Genomic DNA, 19,819 nt, shown 5'->3' on the forward strand with positions numbered 1-19,819 from the left:
ATCTCCCAGAGTTATCCTTGGATTCCTTGAACATTTGCAGGTGATACCTGTCACCTGCCTGCATAGAAATCCCCCATCTCCACCTGTAACTCTTCAAAATACACCTGCAAAGTAGATTGCATCATTTATTGAGAGTCATGTAGTCAGGACGCAATGGGGGAAGAATGCTATAGTGGTTTGCAACTTGCCATTGAGATGAGAAACAAGTAGGTAAAGATGTTGGCCGTTCTGATGTAGCCAAGCATTCATTTATTTAAGAAACACTATTGGGCGCCTGGGTGGCTCAGTCGGTTAATCGTCTGCCTTCGGCTCGGGCCATGATCTCAGGGTCCTGGGATTGAGCCCCGCATCAGGCTCCCTGCTCAGCAGGAAGCCTGCTTCTTCCTCTCCCTCTGCCCCTCCCCCTGCTTGTGCTCTCTTTCTGTCAAATAAATAAATAAAATCTTTAAAAAAGAAAAAGAAACACTATTGAGCATTTATGTGATAAATGATGCGGTTTAAAGTGGTGGGGTTCAGAGCCCATGACCAGGAAAGAATTCTTGAGATGTCTTTGGTGCAAAAGGTGGTTTTATTAAAGCACAGAGACAGGACCCGTGGGCAGGAAGAGCTGCACTGGGGTCATGAGGAGTGGCCCGTTATATACTTTCAAGTTGGGAGGGGCTTAGGGACAGCACAAGCCTCCAGCCTGTTTTAGAAACAAGGTTTCCAGGATCCTGAGGGGGCTAGCTGCTGTTAGGAAAAGGTCATTGATTACTGTTTAGTAAACTCTCAGTCAGGAGACCCTTCAGATGTCTATCAGTGGGCCATATGTTTAGAGGATGATTGCTAACATGTATCTTGGGGGATAGAGATAAAGGACGTTTCCAAAGGAATTTTTATATGTTCAAGAAGACCTAGAGGATCTTGGGGGGGTCGGGCTAAGATTGCCTTTTGCCCTTAGCAAAGTGTCAACATCCAGTAAGCTGAGCTCCCAGAGGAAGGTCACTCTACCTGTTTCAAAGACTTGTCAAGGGGCTGTAGGCAGTAAGGAAATTTAATTTTTTCTTTTGCCTTTGATTCTCATATCAGTACACACTAGGTAGGGAGTCAGAAATACAAAGGTGATGAAGGCTTCATATCTGCCTTCAAGGAGGTCACAGTTAATTGGGGAAGCACTCAAGTAAAGAGTGACTTGTGGTCTGTTAGAGTCACACTAGAGATTGAATCAGAGAGGTAGGATTGCTGCCTTCTGCCCTGGGGGAGAGGGAGGATTAACCAGGCTGAATGCTTAAGGGATTACTAGGCCTTCTCCAGGCAAATAAAGAAGAAAACACTTAAAGCAGAGACAGTTTTAAGAGGCCACGGTGCATTTTGGAAACTGCAAGTAGTTTGGTGACTCAGAGGGTGGAGTGAGGGCATGCCTTGTGATGGGGCTAAAAGGGAGAGAAGAGTCAGAGGGAATCCCGGAGGAATTTGACACCAAAAAGTAGCATGGTCAAATGCGTAATTTAGAAAGATTCCTTTGGGTTTTTTTCTTTAAAAAAAAAAAAAAAAAAACCAAGAGGCAGTGAAGCTGACAGCCAGAAGACCTGTCTGGAAGCAGTCCATGCCGTTATCCGGGTCATGATCAGTGGGGGCCGGCCTGTGGCAGTGGAGAGGAAAAGGAGGCTCAAGAGCAAGAGAGATTTCAGTGGCAGAATGGATGGATTCTGAGTACCAGAGAGTCAAGAATTCAAGTAAGATGTAAGCCTTACCCTTGATGAATTCATCTTATTGGGAAAATATGTAAATGACCAACCTTGCTATGCAATGTTATATTCAAAGTGCTATATTCACAATAGGGTTATCTCATCCTATGAGTACTTCTTGTGGGAAATAACAGAGGTTTTCTGTGGGGGGTTGGAAGTGTGGGGAATTTCCAACTGGGAAAGATCCAATCCCTGTCATTCTTGATGTGGATAATTAGAAAATGGAAGAACTTAAGATTAGAAAATACTAAGATGTGGATGGTAAAGCAGATGGAAGAAAAAGAGAAGTTTTTGCAGTAAAACTTGAAGAAAGAGGAGAGAAAGGAATCCCAGGCCCCAGAACCGTACTTCGGCACCTTCTTCGAGGAGGAAGAAAGCCAGAGATGTGCGGAGCAAGCTGACGATGTCTGCTGGCACAGAGTGACGCGAGGCACCAGCACTAAGACCACACAGAGTCATTCTGGATGTTGGGGCGCATGTTTGAGAACGGTCAGCCAAGAATAGCAGGTTTCCCCAAATCTTTTTCCATCTCATGCATCCAAATTACTCTTCATTTCTGTGACATCAGCAGGACCTAAGTGGCAGAGGAACACAAGTCTAAGTTAGAAAGCGAAAGCCATCATGTCTAATGCAGAGCCAGGCAAAGAGGAAACACACCTACCTATACTCGTGTGCACATCATTTGCAGCAAAACAAAATTAACTTGCCAGCAACGTATGAGATTATAGGGCAAGGAGACTCAGAAGTTTCTAGCAAATGAGGGTAACTGGGAAGTAGTAATATCCATTATTACTTATTTAAAGTGTTTTAAGGGGCTTTTCTATTTTCTCTTTTTAAGTATGCTGACTTTTTATTTTAATAAATATAAATATTTGCAAGGGATTCACTTCTGACCTTGATCTCAAAAATTTTATTCTCTCAGGCCTTAAATTTGAAAATTACAAATTCTACAGAACTGTATCCTAAGTGTTTCTAAGAGTTCCAAATGTGCAAATTTCCATGGAAACCCAGAAGAGCAAGAGATTCATTCTGCTCAGAAAGAAAGAAGGGCAAGAGATGCAAGGGGACGTGACATTTGAATTGGGCCTTAAGACTGAGAAGGATTTCACTGAAGAAGCAATAGCAGAGAGGAATTCTGGGAAGAGGTAATAGCCTCATGGAAGCATGAAAATGCATAGCTTGTTCAGGAAGAGCAAGTAGCAGTTCAAGGTGGCTAAGACCTAAATTGGCTGGAGAGCAAGAGGAAGTCATAAGAGCCAAAAGTGAACATATTTGTCAGGGTTATTCTATGAAAGGCTCTAGTAAACTCAGTTGGACAGTCCAACCTAATTTTTACGAGAGGTTAGATCCAAAACATTAGGAGTAAGTGAGGACTGCTAAAATCAAAGTTGTTCTTTTTTTTCTCCAAGATGGTAGTAATTGATGAAGTTTTGAGAGTTGGTGGAACTACCCTGAGGGGTTCCACTGTTCCCGTGAAAATTAGTATTTCTTGTGGTAAGGAGATGTTTTAGGAATTGTTGCTAATAAGAACGTCAACAACTTCCAATTGCATAATGCCCCTAGAAAGATCCAAATCTTTTTCATGTGTTTCTTTCAGAGTCCAGAAATAGTATTGGCAAATGTTCAGAGAAGGCAGAAATTTGCCAGAACATACTCTTTAAAACCGCAGATCACCTCTTTATGGAAACAATCTTAGACAAATCTCTTGCATGTAATTCAGACTGTATTAGGAGTCCATATGCATCATGTTATGAATTGTGGGCATGCTTAGGAAAACACTCTTTTTTTGCTTTCTATATAATTTGATCTCAGTTATAATTTTGGTATTTACCTTTTAGTTAAAACTTTTTTTTAAGATTTTTTTATTTATTTGACAGAGAGAGACACAGCGAGAGAGGGAACACAAGCCGGGGGAGTGGGAGAGGGAGAAGCAGGCTTCCCGCTGAGCAGGGAGCCTGATGTGGAGCTCGATCCTAGGACCCTGGGATCATGACCTGAGCTGAAGGCAGACACTTAACAACTGAGCCACCCAGGCGCCCCACTTTTAGTGAAAACTTTTACTTCCAGGGGCACCTGGGTGGCTCAGTCGTTAGGCGTCTGGCTTAGGCTCAGGTCATGATCCCAGGGTCCTGGGATCGAGCCCCGCATCGGACTCCCTGCTCTGCGGGAAGCCTGCTTCTCCCTCTCCCGCTCCCTTGCTTGTGTTTCTGCTCTCGCTATCTCTCTGTCTGTCAAATAAATAAAATCTTTAAAAAAAAAAAAAAACTTCTAGATCTTTATTAATACTTCCACCAGGGATTAAGAAACATCACAACATATGAATTGAAACATTGTTTTAAAAAACATAAATTCATGAAAGACATTGAAGATAAAAAGTAGTGCTATTTATAGGCCTTAAGTTCATCTTCCTCCCCCTTAAAATCAAATCCAGACATCATTCCAGCTAAGACTTTAATAGAGTTAAACAATACAAGTGTCAAGATCTAAAAATCATGGAAAATACCATTGTCATTTCCATGAAATCAGGTGTAACAATTTAAGTGTGGTTAAAGTTGGATGACAGATTTCAGTAACGGAATATAGGGTCTTTTGCTAACTGGTTATTCGTTTAGAGTTAGCCCCAAATTAGTGTTGATTATGTTTCTAATTCCAAAGCTTACTCATGCACCCAAATACAATGCTTCCCCTTTCCCCTGACTACTGACTTATTGAAGGGGAAAGAGTTAGTAATACATTTTTCCACAGCTTATGGGGAGGACTTAGTAGTGAAAAATGAATGAGGGGCTTTGGTTTACCTCAGTCTGGAGCCCACAGGAAAAGTCTTAGGACAACACTTCGTGTTACCAAGAAGCAAGGTGGAGTCAGTTTGTTGTATGACTCCAGAATACCTGCTGTGTGTCTTTTGGTTTGAGCCGTTATTGCCAATAGCAATCTTGTTATGTGGTTCCAGATAGTTTCTATATGGGTACCTTAGGGTTCTTCCCACATGCTGCCAATCAAACAGCTAGTGCTATTTTTAGATGGAACCAGGCAGCCTAATTTTCCATGAGTATTATTTAGAATGAGTTTGCAAGTTCAAACCAGATTTCATGAGCATCCCAGAAATTGTCCATAAAAACTGGAAGTTGAATAAAGTTACTTTTTCTCAAGAGGTGAATTTTTTTTAAGCATCTGTATATTTTTGTGAGATTATTAAAGGCTATTTTAGATCCATTTTTTAGGGTAGATAACCTGTCAACCAAGGATCATTTTTTAAAGCAATTGTCCACTTCTAATTAGATTTCAAGATATGTAACTGTTTCTCTTGTCTTCAAAGAGCTAATTTGGGATGTATTTAGAGCCTGTTTTATAAGCTTTAATAAAGCATACTTATCTATCAAGAGCACTGATCCTGTTGGTAGGTATAAGTATTTTCATTCTGAGTATTTTCACTTCAGAGCACGAAGGTACTGCAAGGCTCTTGAATCTAGCACTGACACTTCCCTCTACTCGCTCCCGTGATAGATCATCAGAGACTCCTCAATCTATAAGGAACCTTGCAGATCATCCCTTTCATTTCACAAAGGAAGAAATTAACACTCGGAGAAATTAGCTGACTTTTCTCTTCCCACATTTGCAGAGCTAGTTAATAGAAGAACTAGAACACAGGCCTCCTGCATTTTGTTACACTGTCTCCAGTCTAAAGGGAAATTAGGTGTGTCCGTCCTTTGTTTTCTCTTTATTTGGAGATCTAATTCTCCTTTGGTGAACTGCTGAAAACAAGTGAAGAATGCTGTTCATTCCCTAAACAAGGAGAGAGAGAGTCTAGTCTGCAGCATGTTTTCAAGATCTGCCCCTTTGACACTGAAATGTGTTTTTATTACATTTAAAAGAAAAAACACAATAGCTGTAAATCCCCTGATTCAGTGTCCCTCCCACCTCATTTCTAGTAAAAATAGGGAAGTGGCTGACCAATCTGGGTAATTGTCCAGACACTTAAAATGTATTTTAGATGATAGATAAAAAAGCACATACCTCCTTTTGAGAGATTTATGTCATATGAATTAGAAGAATTTTGCTGTAAAGTTCTTTTCTGTGTATGTTAAACATTAGCATTTCAAAGGGACAAGAAGCCTATTACCAGAATGCTTGGTTCCATTATTTTATGCAAAAACTATCTGAGCCTTACATGGTCGTATTACGCATAGGGAAATATGTGTACTCCTTTTAGTGAAAATAAAATAATTACTAAATGAAAATATATACTCTTTTTTAATATATACTCTTTTAATAATCATCAAACTCATTCCAAGCACGTATTTCAATTTATAGTTCCACATGCTTTATTTTTAAATGACTTTTTAACTCTGAATCATTTTTTACCTTAACTTACCATAGAATAAGAAATTTATAATAAATGACAAAGTAATGGTTCTCTTTTTAAAGATTCAAAGAAGAGGGCGCCTGGGTGGCTCAGATGGTTAAGCGTCTGCCTTCGGCTCAGGTCATGATCCCAGGGTCCTGGGATCGAGTTCCGCATCGGACTCCCTGCTCCTTGGGAGCCTGCTTCTCCCTTTCTGCTTCTCTCTCTCTCTTTCTCTCTCTCTGTCATGAATAAATAAATAAAATCTTAAAAAAGTTTTAATAAAAAAGATTCGAAGAAGAGATAGTATGATTAAAATGAGAAGGCTTTATTCTCAAAAATTTGTGCTTTTATAGTTTAGCACTGCCGTATTTTGACAAATCACTTTATGTAAAAGTCACTTTAAATAAAAAGGAATCTAAACACAGAATAATTCCATTCGAAGTCAGGATAGTAGCTCCCTTAGTGGAGATAATGACCTGGATACAGCGGTGCATTCAGGGCTAAGTGATACATTGGTGTGAACATTTCTGTATGTATATTATACTTCAAAGGAAAAGAAGAAGAAGAAGAGGAGGAGGGGGAGGGAAGATGAAAGTACTAAAATACACTCTATGAAACTTGCCCTGTACAACTTAGAAATATGTGACTTGTAGTATTGTGTACTATTTATTATTTGATTCCAAATTTAGAAGAATAGACTAAAACAATAGATGGATTGTTTCATTTTTTTCTCTGAATCCTTCCTGTACTTCACTAGGAATTGAGGTGTTAAATTACTAAGTATTTTACCAATTCAAGGAGAAAATATGTAAACCTTAATTATATTTGTCATCAAGGTAAAAACAGAATAGGACCTTACCTTCTGAGTTTCAGAAATGTGAAATCTTTTTTTTAAGTTTTTATTTTAATTCCAGTTAGTTAACATACAGTGTGATATTAGTTTCAGGTGTACAATAGAGTGATTCAGCACTTCCACACATCACCGGGTGCTCATCAGAACAAGCGCACTCCTCAGTCCCCATCACCTATTTCCCCACCCCACCCCCTCCCCTCTGGTAACCATCACTTTGGTTCTCTATAGTTAAGAGTCTGTTTCTTGATTTCTCCCTCTCTCTTTTTTTCCCCTTTCTTGTTTTGTTTCTTAAATTCCACATATGAGTGAAATCATATGGTATTTGTCTTTCTCTGTCTTATTTCAATTGGCATTATACTCTCTAGCTCCATCCATGTCATTGCAAATGGCAGGAGTGTAATCTTCTTCTTAAAGTATATTCTAAATGTCATACCATAGACTATCTTTTAATAAAATAAAACATAACTCACTTCTAAGTGAAGCGTTCTTTAAATTTGTTTGTGTGGTTGATAATAGACGGCTCATTATTTTTTTTTAAATGACTTAGAAACAAGAAGAAATGTTCACTTTTCAAATCATCCTTGCCAGGTTGCCTCTGCCAAAGCAGACGTTCATGGGCTACTGGACAATTGGTCAGTCAAGAAATGGAATACAAAAACTGTTGTGTCCAGCAGAAACTCATCATATAGACATAAAGGTTGATATCATTATTTCCTCGTTAAAATATTGAATGTTACAGATTTTTCTATATCTTCCCTGGGAAAAGCCCATACAGTCTCAGAAATGACTTGTTCTGAGGTTATTTTAGATTTAGCTTCTCCAGCTCTCAAGCCAGTCTGGCCTCTGAGGAACTCAGTGTAGATCATTCCTAGTGGCTAATAGAATTCCTAAGAGCTAACCTGAGTTAGAGTCAGGTATGTTGTGTGTTATCCTAGGACACTGACTCCAGGATACTTGTTTCCGTGTAAAAAGGCAAAGGGAAAGAGTATCAATCATTAGTTGCAACAGAAACTCCTTTAGGTATTTCAAGCAGAAAGGGATTTACTGTGGGGAATTGGATGCTTATAAAATCATCAGAAAGGACAGAAGAAACAGAAGTCAACGGGCCACCACTGGATTTTCAGTCTCAAGATCAGTGCTTCTGCTTCTACCACCACCCCTGTTGCTGGCAGCTACATAGCCAAGTAGGATCAGCAAACTTTTTCTGTAAAGGGCCAGATAGTAACTGTTTCCGGCCATGCAGATTCTGCTGCTGCTATTCCATTTGCTGGGGTCGCACAAAAGCAGCCCTGGGTCCTAATACTTGCAGTTCAAACTTGCTCTTGGCTTAGGAAGGAATGAAGTAATGAGAAACCTATGGGATTTTACATCTGGTATATTTTGTGAGTAAACAGAAAAGAAAGTGAGAAATTAAAACAGATAGCACAAATGAAAGCATTTATAAATGCAAGTATGTGGTATTATTGTTATAGGTACCATGTCAGTCAATAAAATTAGATGCGGTAATTCATGATGTTGATTGAGTATTTGAATTTACACTCTATATTTTCGAAGAACTTTAGCCTTTCTACATTTTGGTAACTACCTAAATTCCTTAACCCAGATAACTACTTTATTATAGGGTCCAGCCCTTATAAACATACAGGAGTATCCAATAGAAAGATATGAAGAAAGATCGCAAACCTTTACTGAAGAATGTGCCTCCTGGAAGTTACCATTGGATGAAATTAACTTAATCTGTGACATTGCTACATCACGTGGTATGTCAATTTATTCTTTTGATTTTTCCTTCCTGCACTGATTTTTTTTTAAAAAAGAGGGATTAAAAGAACCTCTAAACATCAAGAAGTCCATGATAGACTCAGTAACTGTATCATTTTTGGATTGGATAGTAATTGTATGTAATTTAGAACTAATTTCCTATAACAATCTAACAAAATACTATTATGGTATCCACATAGGCCCTGCTAAGTTTGTATGCATATGTCTGTTACTCATTACAGTTGTAGCACAAAGTTAAACACACCCAGGCCTGTGCTAAAAATAGAAGGGAAAAAGAAAAAGAGAAACATTGGATTTGGGGGCTGGGATTCCAGTTTGATGATTACATGAACTACGAAAGCAGGGCTGGAGTAATTTGCAATCATTAAACTTATTGTAAAGAATGGCAAATAAAGGATGTGAATTTTTGACATCTACATTTCTGGACTATTGCCATTACCTACTGATACATGCAGTGTGCCCTTGGGTACGTTTTGGCAGAAGTTTTCAATTGATGGCAGTTACTAAGATCCTGTTAAACAGAGGTGATGACAGAGGAAAAGGAGAAAGTCACTTGCCTAAGCTGGGGATTGTTGAGGCGAAAAGACAGAGGCAAGTTTTTTGCTCATATAACTTCTATGAATATTGTTTATTCCTAAAATCAGCTTTGTTGAATAAAAATATGTGCTTTAAAAATATACAAAGTTTTTTGGTAACAGACTGGTGCTCTTGTGAAGGTATTTTACATTCACTAGTAGAGAATAAATACGGATTTTGCGGATAAAGTTTGAACTTTGGCCCTTGTTGCATCTTTTGGGATAGGAAGTAAGTATGCCGTGATCCTCGGCCCACGCCTACGAGAGGCTTGGCTAATCAGGACGCTTTTCTGGTGAAACCTTGTCCTGGCCTTTGCCGTTTCAAAACAACCTTCCAGGCAGCTGCTGTTAGTCAGAATTAGCCCTTAAAAACAAAACCCAGATGCTGCCCTTCCTATCATTTAACTCTCTCTTTCAGTATTGTCCGCATATGCAGACTAGAGTTTTTGTTGTTTTTTTGTTGCTTTTTTACCTCTTCTGTATTTGTGAGAGAAAAGCTTAGAATCAGAGTTAATTTCTATATATGTCTATCTCCTAATCAGTCTGTCTACAAGTCATCCTCTGAGTTCCAACTGTGCACTGTCTCATGATTCAGATTTCACCGGACCTCTGGACCAGTAAGAAAATCTCATGCAGACCACAAAATTAACACCTTTTTGTCATTACAGAAAATGAGGAAAATACCCTCTACGTAGTTGCATGCAATCCCATCACCTTATACTTTATGAACATGTCTGGAAAAAGTGGCTACTTGGCGGACTTTTCTGACGTCTTCCCAAGAATGGCCAGTAGAGTTTGGCACCCATTTGTGACAGTGGCACCACTGGGAAATCCCCTCAAGAGTCAAGTGATTCTCCATGAGCAGCAGGTAAGGCATCCCAGGCTGCTTACATGGTACAATTATGCCAACAGTGAGCTATGTGAAGGAAAAGGCAAGAGTGACTTGCAGCCTGTAAGTAAAAATACTGCTTTCGTAAAGATCGAGGAGAGGGATCAGAGTTGTGTTTTGTCAGGACCGCAAAGGTAGGCTAATATCTTCCTCTCTGCAGAGACTTCGACATGACCTGTGATTCTGGAAGCCTGTAAATTAGGGTTTCTCAACCTCAGGACTGATGACATTTGAGGCCAGATAATTCTTTGTTGTGAAGCTTACATTCTCTCTGGGGAGATAAACGACAAAGGAAGCCAACAAATAAATGCACCCGTCTCGGGTAGTGATTAAGTGCTGTGTAGAAACAAGGTAATGTCCTAGGGAGTGATAGGGGTGGGGTAGGAGGAGGTGGAAGAGTGAACAGTATTAAAGAGTGCTCCTCTTGGATGATGACATTTTATCTGAAACCTGAATGACCTTCTTCATGTAGAGATAGCCGTATAAATATAGTGAATGGACTTGTCTTGGTCTGTTCGGGCTACTGTCACACAAAGAGCACAGACTAGCTAGTTTACAAACCACAGAAATGCTTCCTCACCATTCTGGAGGCTGGGAAGAACAAGATCAAGGACCAGCAGATCTGGATCTGGTGTCTGGTGAGAATCCACTTCCTAAACCGCTGTGTCTTCACTGTAACCTCCCTCGGCAGAAAGAGCAGGGGATCTCCTCGGTGTCTCATGGATGAGGGCACTAACCTCATTCATGAAGACTCCACCCTCCTGACCTGCTTACCTCCCATAAGCCCCACCTCCTACTACATCAGGGTTTAGGATTTCAACATATGAATTTTGGTAGGACATAAACCTTCAGTTTACTGCAAGACTACACTGAGATCCTTTGGTATGTAATGATGCTCAAGGTCGTACAGATGCTTAGAGTCAAGCTTAAAATAATTCCAAACAGAAGGTAGAGATCAAAAAGCAGGCTGTGTTGCAATTAGTGAGAATTCTAAAGGTCTAAGTTACTCTGTACTATACCAATAGAAGGAAGTGTAATGTTTTTGCATACCTATTATCTACCTAGTATCCACCATACCGAGCATATTATTCATTCTGCAAATATATATCATGTGCTTATTCCTGGAGATGCTGCAGCAAACAAAACACAAAAATCTTTGTCCTGAAAAGCTTACATTCTGGTGCAGGGAGGTAGACAATAAGCAAAAGAAATCATTAAATTATATTTCAAGTTAGAAGATGAGAAGCAAGGGACAGTAAAAGAGAAGGCTGGAGGAAGGTTGCCATTTAAAGTAGGGTGGATGGGCAGGGATTGCCTAAATGAAGAGGGGATACTTAAGCAAAGACTTTAGGGAAGTGAGGGGGAGAACAGATATCTAAAATAAGAGAGTTCTAGGCAAAGGGAATTGTAAGTTCAAAGGCCCAGAGGCTGGAGCATACTTTTGTTCCATCTTTAAAGAAGTGTGGTGGGGAAGATTTGAGTGAGGGGGAAAGTATAGGGAGGTGAGGTCACAGAGGTTGCTCAGCTGATTGGGGAAGGGGCATAGTGCAAGGGATGGAGAAGCAGATTGTGCAGAGCCTCATCGACCATTGTAATGTCCTGGGCCCTGCCTATGGGTGGAAGAGGAAGGTGTTAGAGCGTTTTAAGCGTTTTAAGCAGAAGTGTAGCATTTTTTTAAGTAGCATATTTTTAAGAACTTCTCTGGCTCCTCTGCAGTGAATAGTCTGTAGGTGCTGAGGCAGAATGAAGGAGACTAGTTAAGAAATTTTTGCACTGATCCAGCAATAGATCATTGCAGTTTAGAGAATGAAGATTGTCAATAATGATGGATTCTGGATGTATATTGAAGGTAGAACCAACAGGATTTCCTAACAGATCAAATGCATGGGGTGAAAGAGGGTATAGTTAATTAAGGGCAACTTCAAGATTTAGGACCTGAGCAACTGGAGGGACAGAGTCTCCATCAGCTGAGATGAGGAATTGATTTGGGAGGGATTAGACATTTGATTAAATCTGAGATGCCTGTTAGACATCCAAGTAGATGAGCCTAGAGTTCAGTGGAGAGATCAGAACAGGAAATATAAATTTGGGAGTCCTTGGCAGACAAATGTTACTGAAAACCATGAGGCTGAAAGAGGTCACCAAGGGAGTGAGTGTGAGTAGAGAAGTCCAAACTCTGGGGCAATGAAATATTAAGAAATCAGGGAGATACAGGGAAAATCAGCCAAGGGGACTAAAGATGAGTGGCCAGTGAAGTAAGTGGACAGACTAGGGAGTGTAGTATCCCAGAAAGCAAGTGATGAGCCTCTCAAGGAGAAGGATCAATTTTTAAATGCTGGCAATGTGCCAAATAAAAGATGACATACATTATTTCATGTTATTCCAGTAGCACATTGAGGCTGCCCTTGACCTTATTTAAATGGGAGAAATGGAGGCTCTGAGAGTTTAGATAACCTGCCCAGTAGATACATGGTAAAACTGAGCTTCAAACCAAATTGGATTGGCCCCACCAGAATTAAACTTCATCTACCATCTCACTCACAGCAGCTACTTGGAGAAAAGAATAGTCTGAATAATTAAAAAGTATTCACAATAGGAAGATATTAAAGAAATGCGGTGTTGTTATTTATAAGTATTTAAAGTCACCAGGAGAGCAAAGAGTTACCAAGAAACAATATTTTTAGACCATGTCTAATCAAGAGGAAATATTGCATAAATAACATGTCAGTGTTTCACTGAGTCAGTAAGTCAACTTTAACTTTAGGCCTTGCATAAATTATCATAAATTCTGAGTTAAATTTTTTTCTGATTTTCACTTTTTTTAAAATTTTCACATGGAATAAGGGTTTTACTTTATAGGTTTCTAATAAAATATCAATGCCATTGAATTGAATTCCATAAGGAGAAGAGTCTGTCATAAAAAGCACATGATATCTTGGTGATTTTTAATTCAGTAAGCCAATCACATTTCAGTAAGAATCTAAATTTGGAGTATTTATTCAAACAGTCCTGCCAATTTTCAGCTGTCAAATTAACTGTCAAATCTAGATATTCCAATTCTTTGAAAGTACTAGATTTTTAGGTTCCTAGCAAGTATTAAATTTTCTCAAAAGATCCAACTATTTGGCAACATCACTGATTAATACTCTGTTGAGTGCAAAGACTTCCACAGCAGCCCTTGGCCTCCTGGCATTCTTGCATTCTACCACCTGACGTGGCCCTTTGACCACAGTCTGAACCATTTTCTAGAAAACTACCTCAGCACCCCTGAGCAAGCATGCACATCTTATAGGAATACTTCTACTGGACTCTGATTGCCTCTTCTTTACCCAGAGAGAGTATCTTATCTGCCTATTTTATATTATGGCCCTGTTAGGAGGCTAAGACCTCTTTGATTCCAAATGAACAGCATGTGTCTATAAAATTTAACACATGGTAAATAATTTTAATCAACTAGCAAATGAGTGCACTGCCCTCAATTCCTTTTTCCCCATTCTGCCCTCCCTGAAAGCAGAGCTAAAATATCGTAGAGAAGTACTCCCATTAATTCCTCTGTGCCTTATCTTTATAAAGCTTTGCTCTGGATGCATTTCCCTGGCTAAAAAAGTTGCTCAAAACTTCCTTGCTAAAATAAAATCTTAAGTGAGGAAAGGGAAACTTTGCCATGCCTAAAAATAAAGACCCTCCTCCCTTCCCCCTCCCCTGCCATGAGATTACTTATTTCATTTGTACAAAGTTTAGAATTTCAGACTTTAGGACATTGAGGTCATCCAGAGGTTACTTTTCTCCCAGTCAGATACAAACATACTAAAATTGCTCACTTGCTTCTTCTCCCTGCCCCCTTAAAGGAGCCCCAAAGCCACAGTTACATGTACTCAGATGTGACGCAAAATTCTATTTTTAAACTCAGACAGAATATATTATTAGTCATTTACAGAAGGAAGCCATTAACATCTAAAAGGATGGAGCAACAGAACTCCTTCATGTTGCCATTTGCTTCTAAAACAGTCTAAATACAACAATGGCTGGCAATATATATGTTTTCTGTCACTTAGAAAGATACAGTTTTTCAGTCCACTTATGCCAAATAATGAACATGTAAGTATCAGACCCTTTGGAAGAAAAATGCAAAACCGTACTAACTTATTTTTTCTGCTTAATCGTATCTGTTTAATCATCTGCTTATTCTTCTGCTTAATCATGTTTTGGAATCAAACTATTTTTAGGACTTTCTTGTGCTTAGAAGAGTTAATATTATCTCAAATTGCTAAAGTGCTAAGAATTCATGTTAATGTTCATACTTATCATACGAGAAAGATTTTCTCCTTTAAAAAATACTTGCTAGAAAAGATTTACTCTAGAATGGAGACTGTAAATTTTTAACTTAATACATTTTCTTAAGTAAAACTTTTAAGATATTGCTATCATTTTCAAACTTTCAGAGACCAGAAATAATACTTTTCATAGGAAATGATGATTTTAAAAAGAATATCCTTAACACACATTCTGAATGGAGAATTGCGTATTATACCAATGATGCACTCGAAGAGTGGTGTTTGCAGAGAAGTTTAGGCTCTGTCAACACGCTTAGTAGGATTTTTTAATACAGCCGAGATTCGGAGAGAAGGAATCTACGTGGTACAAATATGACTTTGATGCTTGAGCACTTCAATACAATTAGCTAGTCAAATAAACGTGAAACCACACGATGAGGTCCCAGATTTGCAGATGAATCATCAATCTTTTTTTGCATTTCTTTTTATTTCCAACTGGACTACGTAAGACAGGGCAAGGGTCATGGTTAATTCATCATTGTGTTCTCCTTTGTGCTTTAAACATAAGCTGCTCAGTAAATACTAAAGGACAAGCAAACAGACATTTCTTATTTGTTTCCTATATTTTGCAAACTATATATTAATTCTTTGGGTGCCTTATAACTTCATTTTCCCCAAAGAAAGTTTTTGAAATGAAAAGTTCATAGGGGTTAGGATAACTGGAGGAGCCTCAAATTTAAAAGAAAAACAAGAAGACAATTGCATAACAATGAGGCCTGAGAACTTAAAGGTGCCCTTTTTGCACACCTTTTTGTCTAATCTTCAAACATCTTTAAATTTTAACCAAAGAAAGCCAAGTTCATTGCATCTCTTTAAAGTATTTCATCTTATAGGGCGCCTTTTGGTTAAGCGTTTGCTTTCGGCTCAGGTCATGATCCCAGGGTCCTGGGATCCAGCCCTATGTTGGGCTCCCTACTCAGCGGGGAGTCTGGTTCCCCCTCTGCCCCCCCTTCATGTTCTCTCTGTCTCAAATAAATAAAATCTTTAAAAAATGATAATAAAAGAATAAAATATTTCACCTTTTCTGGCTTTCTCAATTTTAAGTTCTTATTCATTTGTTTCTGTTCATTGATTTTAATGCTTAAGATTTATTTAAAAATGTTTTTCTTGAAAAAAACGCTAATTACTGAGAGATTATTACTTCATTTGCAAAACTGTGATTAATACTGCTGGAGAAACCTCCCGTTTGAACATTATTGCAGCACCAACTGTGAGTTCTTCAAGCTTAGTGAATTTTATTTTTTTTTTAATTTTATTTATTTATTTGAGAGAGAGAAAGAGAGAGAGAGCATGAGAGGGAGTTGGGTCAGAGGGAGAAGCAGACTCCCTGCTGAGCAGGGAGCCCGATGCAGGACTCGATCCCAGGACTCCAGGATCACGACCTGAGCTGAAGGCAGTTGCTCAACCAACTGAGCCACCCAGGCGCCCAAGCTTAGTGAATTTTAAAATGAAGAAACACTCATTATGAACTAGGTTCTTAGGATCCTTGATCTTTTCTTGCTAACCCATCTTTTTATCATGTACATATCTTCTGAAGTAAACCTGGATTTGTGAAAAATATGAGATTTAATATGCACAACGTAAGACAGTTTTCAACAAAATATTCTTTAAGTGTAGTTTTAATAAAAGTAACTGGACTTTAAAAATTATTGATCCTCTTAATTTCCTCAAGTACATAATAAAACAGAATCATGGTTAAAGTAGCCTGTATTTAGAAGGAGATGGTTTTAAGATAAAGTCTTCAAAGAGAATACGTATATTCTGCATTACATAATTGGAAATATCTTCCTATAACCATCTAGTACTTTACATTCTATATTAAGGAAAACCATTTAGTGTCTTTATGGTGTCTCTTAAGTCTTTCAATATTGTCATCTTCCCTTTGGTTTACCACTGTATCCTTTATTCCCAGGTTGCCAAGAGGCTGCTGCTTAAAAAAAAAAAAAAAAAGAAAGAAAAAAGAAAAGAAACAAATCTTGAGCTTTTTACTCTTCTCTTTATTTCCAGAGTAATGTCATCCTATTGTTAGATACCACTGGCCAAGCCCTTCGACGTCTCATCCTCCCTTCAGAAGAGGGTCCATCTAAGAAACCTTCCTGGTGGAACAAGGAGGAAACGGTAAGGAACACTCAACATGTCCAGCAAATTGCCAAGGATTTCTGGAGCTTTCTACCTTAAAGATGCATGCATGCCCATCCCTCTCCATATCTTTGGTTTACTACTACACTGCACAAGAGAATTCTCTTACTGTGCATTTGTAGTTGTTCATGTCATACAAATAGACATAGATACACTTATAATTAAGTAACCAGTAACTTTTTGTTTGTAGACATCATACTCACATGAAGACTTGTCAGGACTGAACTATAATAATAATAGAACATCATGAGCTTTTTGAGCATGATATTCATGACAAGTTCCTAACCATGTAGTCACTGAACTGTTTTCAAGTTATGTGTTTATGTTTTGGATTTTTGTAATAAACTGATGAGTTTGACACCTGATTGCACCTACTAGATAAATAAATGTTTGAATACATTAACTAAATTAAACTAGTAAATAAGTTCTAGGCCAATCCAAGAGAATTTATTCTGCCATTCAGAAAAAGTAAGACTTACTTTTTGCCCTGCAGAAGAGCATACTTAAGTCTTAAAAGACCATGAGAAAAAAAACAAAAAAACAGATAATTTAAATGCCATCAATGTATCCAAATCTACAAAAAACAGTGTTTCCTGTATGTTTATGTCATGATATAAATTCCACAGTTAATCACCAGATAACAGGTTTATTTCTAACCAGTATTTGGCATTATTTTTTAAATTTTTATCCTAAAGATGAAATAAATTTTGAAATATATTTTGATCCACATTACCATAAGAGTCTTAAATAAAGAGGTCGCTTCTCAGAGAATTACATGTTTTATATGTCAGAGAACTTTATTTAAGTGAAAGGAGCCAAAGAGACATGACTGCATCTCACACATTTAATGTGAATATTTTGTTTTGTTTTGTCTTTAGGAAACTTACAAAATGTGTAAAGAATTTTCACACAAAAACTGGCTAGTATTCTACAAAGAAAATGGGTAAGCTCTTTGTTACAGAAGATTTAAACTGGGATCCTTATTTTGTCCACTCTCTTTCCTCATTTAATTATATTTTCTTATTTTACAACCAGTGTAACCAAATTGCAAATGTTTTATTAAAAGTAACTCTTCCCACATTGTAGAGCATTTAAAAACAGACCTAAGAACAGATAGTGCTTGGGGTGCCTGGGTGGCTCAATTGGTTAAACTTCCAACTCTTAATTTCAGCTCAGGTCATGAACTCTGGGTTGTGAGATGAGTCCTGTGTCCATCTCTGTGCTGGGTGCTTAAGATTCTCTCTCTCCCTCTGCCTCCCCCTCCCCGTTGTCTCAATTGCCATTTTTCTTTGTTATTATTTAGTCTTGAACACCTTCTTCTTAGCATTGCATGATAGATCATGAAATGACTGTGCCGTCATTACTCAACCATTATCCTCACCATTTCCTTTCAGATAGCTTTCTTCTCCTCTTTCAGGAACACCCTGACTGTGCTGGATGTTCTAGAAGGGCGAACTCACACCATCTCACTTCCCATCAACCTCAAGACAGTTTTTCTTGTAGCAGAGGACAAGTGGCTTCTGGTGGAGGACAAAACAAACCAGTGGGTAGATCTACATAGAATCTCATGGAGTATACCATAGCTCAACCGTGTTTATCAGTTATCCAACATCCTTACTGTTCTGACATCCAGTGTCTGTCTTTTAACAATTTCTGAATTTGGCGTCTCTGTAGGTGAAAGAAGAAAGGGAGGGGGAAAACTAAAATAACTAAAATTTAGAGAAAAACTAAAATAAATTAAATATTGCTTCACAGAGTAATTATGAAAGTGTTTCAGAGAATGACATTGAAATTAACAGTAAAAACATAATGACTTTTACGTAAAATCCATATTTCTTTGGATTTTTTTTCCTGTTAGTACATTGAGAACTCACAGTATTCTTGCCAAACTAGAGACACTTCAAAATAGATTTTTGATTTATCCTCTCTTCAGAGGGGAAGCTCTGTCCTAGAGCTGTTGCCTTTGGAGCTTCACAGAATTCACCCCTTAGAAGTTGGTTGCTCTTACTTAGTCATGTTCATGTTCATCTTCATGTTTGTGTTGCTTCCCCCCATTGGATTGTATACTTCTTGACGAAAGGGACATTATATGCACTTGGCATAAATAGGGTGCACACTAAATTTTGAGTCCCCCCCCCCTCATGCATTACCTCCACTGGCCAAATACAGACTCTCTCTGCCCCTACGGTGATAAGCAGAAGTATCCTTCTGCAAAAGATTTCTGGCTATTTATACATCCCTATTTTAGAATTCTTAAAAATAGGTAGATCAAGGGGATTACAGTGGTGAGGGCTTCTGTCCCTCAGCTAGTCACAAATAAGAGGCCAGATTCCCACTTAATTTGCTGGCTGATCAAACAGTCATATCAGTAGCAGGTTCCATGATAATGGGGGTGTGTTGCATTAGGGTTGCTTTTTTTTCCCCCCCAGCCCATCCCTTTATAGGAAGTGTTGGATTTTAGTTCCTATTTATTACTGCATTGTTATTTTGCACTACTCCCTATATAGAGACAGTGTTGAGAAGTTATTTGTTTATTCATGATGTAACTCTGAAATTGCAAATTATACTCAGAATATAAAAACAAGGCTTTGGAGTGTGTGGGGTGGGGGGTGTGGAATTCTGATTTTTCATAGTCTGGACTCACAATTTTAATAATAATAATAATAATTTAATAATAAGAAGAAAAGCTTTTCACGTAGATGTTTTGTTTGTTTACAGGAAATATCTTTTAAGTAAGCCTGCACACATTGCATCTGAGGATAGTGGGGTTTGCCAGTTGTACGTGTTGAAAGAGGAGCCCCCTAGCACAGGATTTGGAGTTACACAAGGTAAATTCCCTGTTCTTTGTGCTTATGGCTGTATGGTACATGCTTACAGTCCTCTAGAATCATTTAAGAACAATAACATCAACATATGTTAAATTTATGCCCAAAGAGAGAACTTAGTAACTACATTAGAATTAGTAAACAAGAATATACAATCTTTTCAGTTCTGTCTTTGAATTTTTTGAACTGAGAAATCAGAATTTTTCTATACATTTAGGTTCCAAGTCCATTAGTCTTTTAGGGTAGCGTCTTTTCTTTTTTTTACACAGACCCTCAGGATTTCTACTTAATTCATCACCATTTGGGGGCAGTGAATAGTACTTAGAAAAAAAACTAAAACATACCATTAC

At 38.3% G+C, this 19,819-nt stretch overlaps 1 protein-coding gene across 3 annotated transcripts in view; it reads left to right on the plus strand.

Moving 5' to 3' along the window:
- The window catches only part of VWA8 (von Willebrand factor A domain containing 8), a 338,064-nt gene that overhangs the window by 213,076 nt on the left and 105,169 nt on the right, over nucleotides 1-19,819 (plus strand). For all 3 annotated transcript variants that reach the window (XR_003609736.2, XM_028105773.2, XM_028105791.2), the window contains 7 exons: nucleotides 7,514-7,622; nucleotides 8,547-8,685; nucleotides 9,951-10,150; nucleotides 16,513-16,623; nucleotides 17,523-17,587; nucleotides 18,062-18,187; nucleotides 19,363-19,472. Coding sequence is in view for 2 of the 3 variants with exons in the window: in XM_028105773.2 (XP_027961574.2) it covers nucleotides 7,514-7,622; nucleotides 8,547-8,685; nucleotides 9,951-10,150; nucleotides 16,513-16,623; nucleotides 17,523-17,587; nucleotides 18,062-18,187; nucleotides 19,363-19,472 (860 nt within the window). In the remaining variant the exon portion in view is untranslated. The remainder of the gene's footprint in view (nucleotides 1-7,513; nucleotides 7,623-8,546; nucleotides 8,686-9,950; nucleotides 10,151-16,512; nucleotides 16,624-17,522; nucleotides 17,588-18,061; nucleotides 18,188-19,362; nucleotides 19,473-19,819) is intronic.

Source organism: Eumetopias jubatus, unplaced genomic scaffold (assembly GCF_037043125.1).
Source record: "Eumetopias jubatus isolate StellerSeaLion01/CBP00866 unplaced genomic scaffold, mEumJub1_p1.0 scaffold_3, whole genome shotgun sequence".
In the NCBI taxonomy this organism is placed as follows: Eukaryota; Metazoa; Chordata; class Mammalia; order Carnivora; family Otariidae; genus Eumetopias; species Eumetopias jubatus.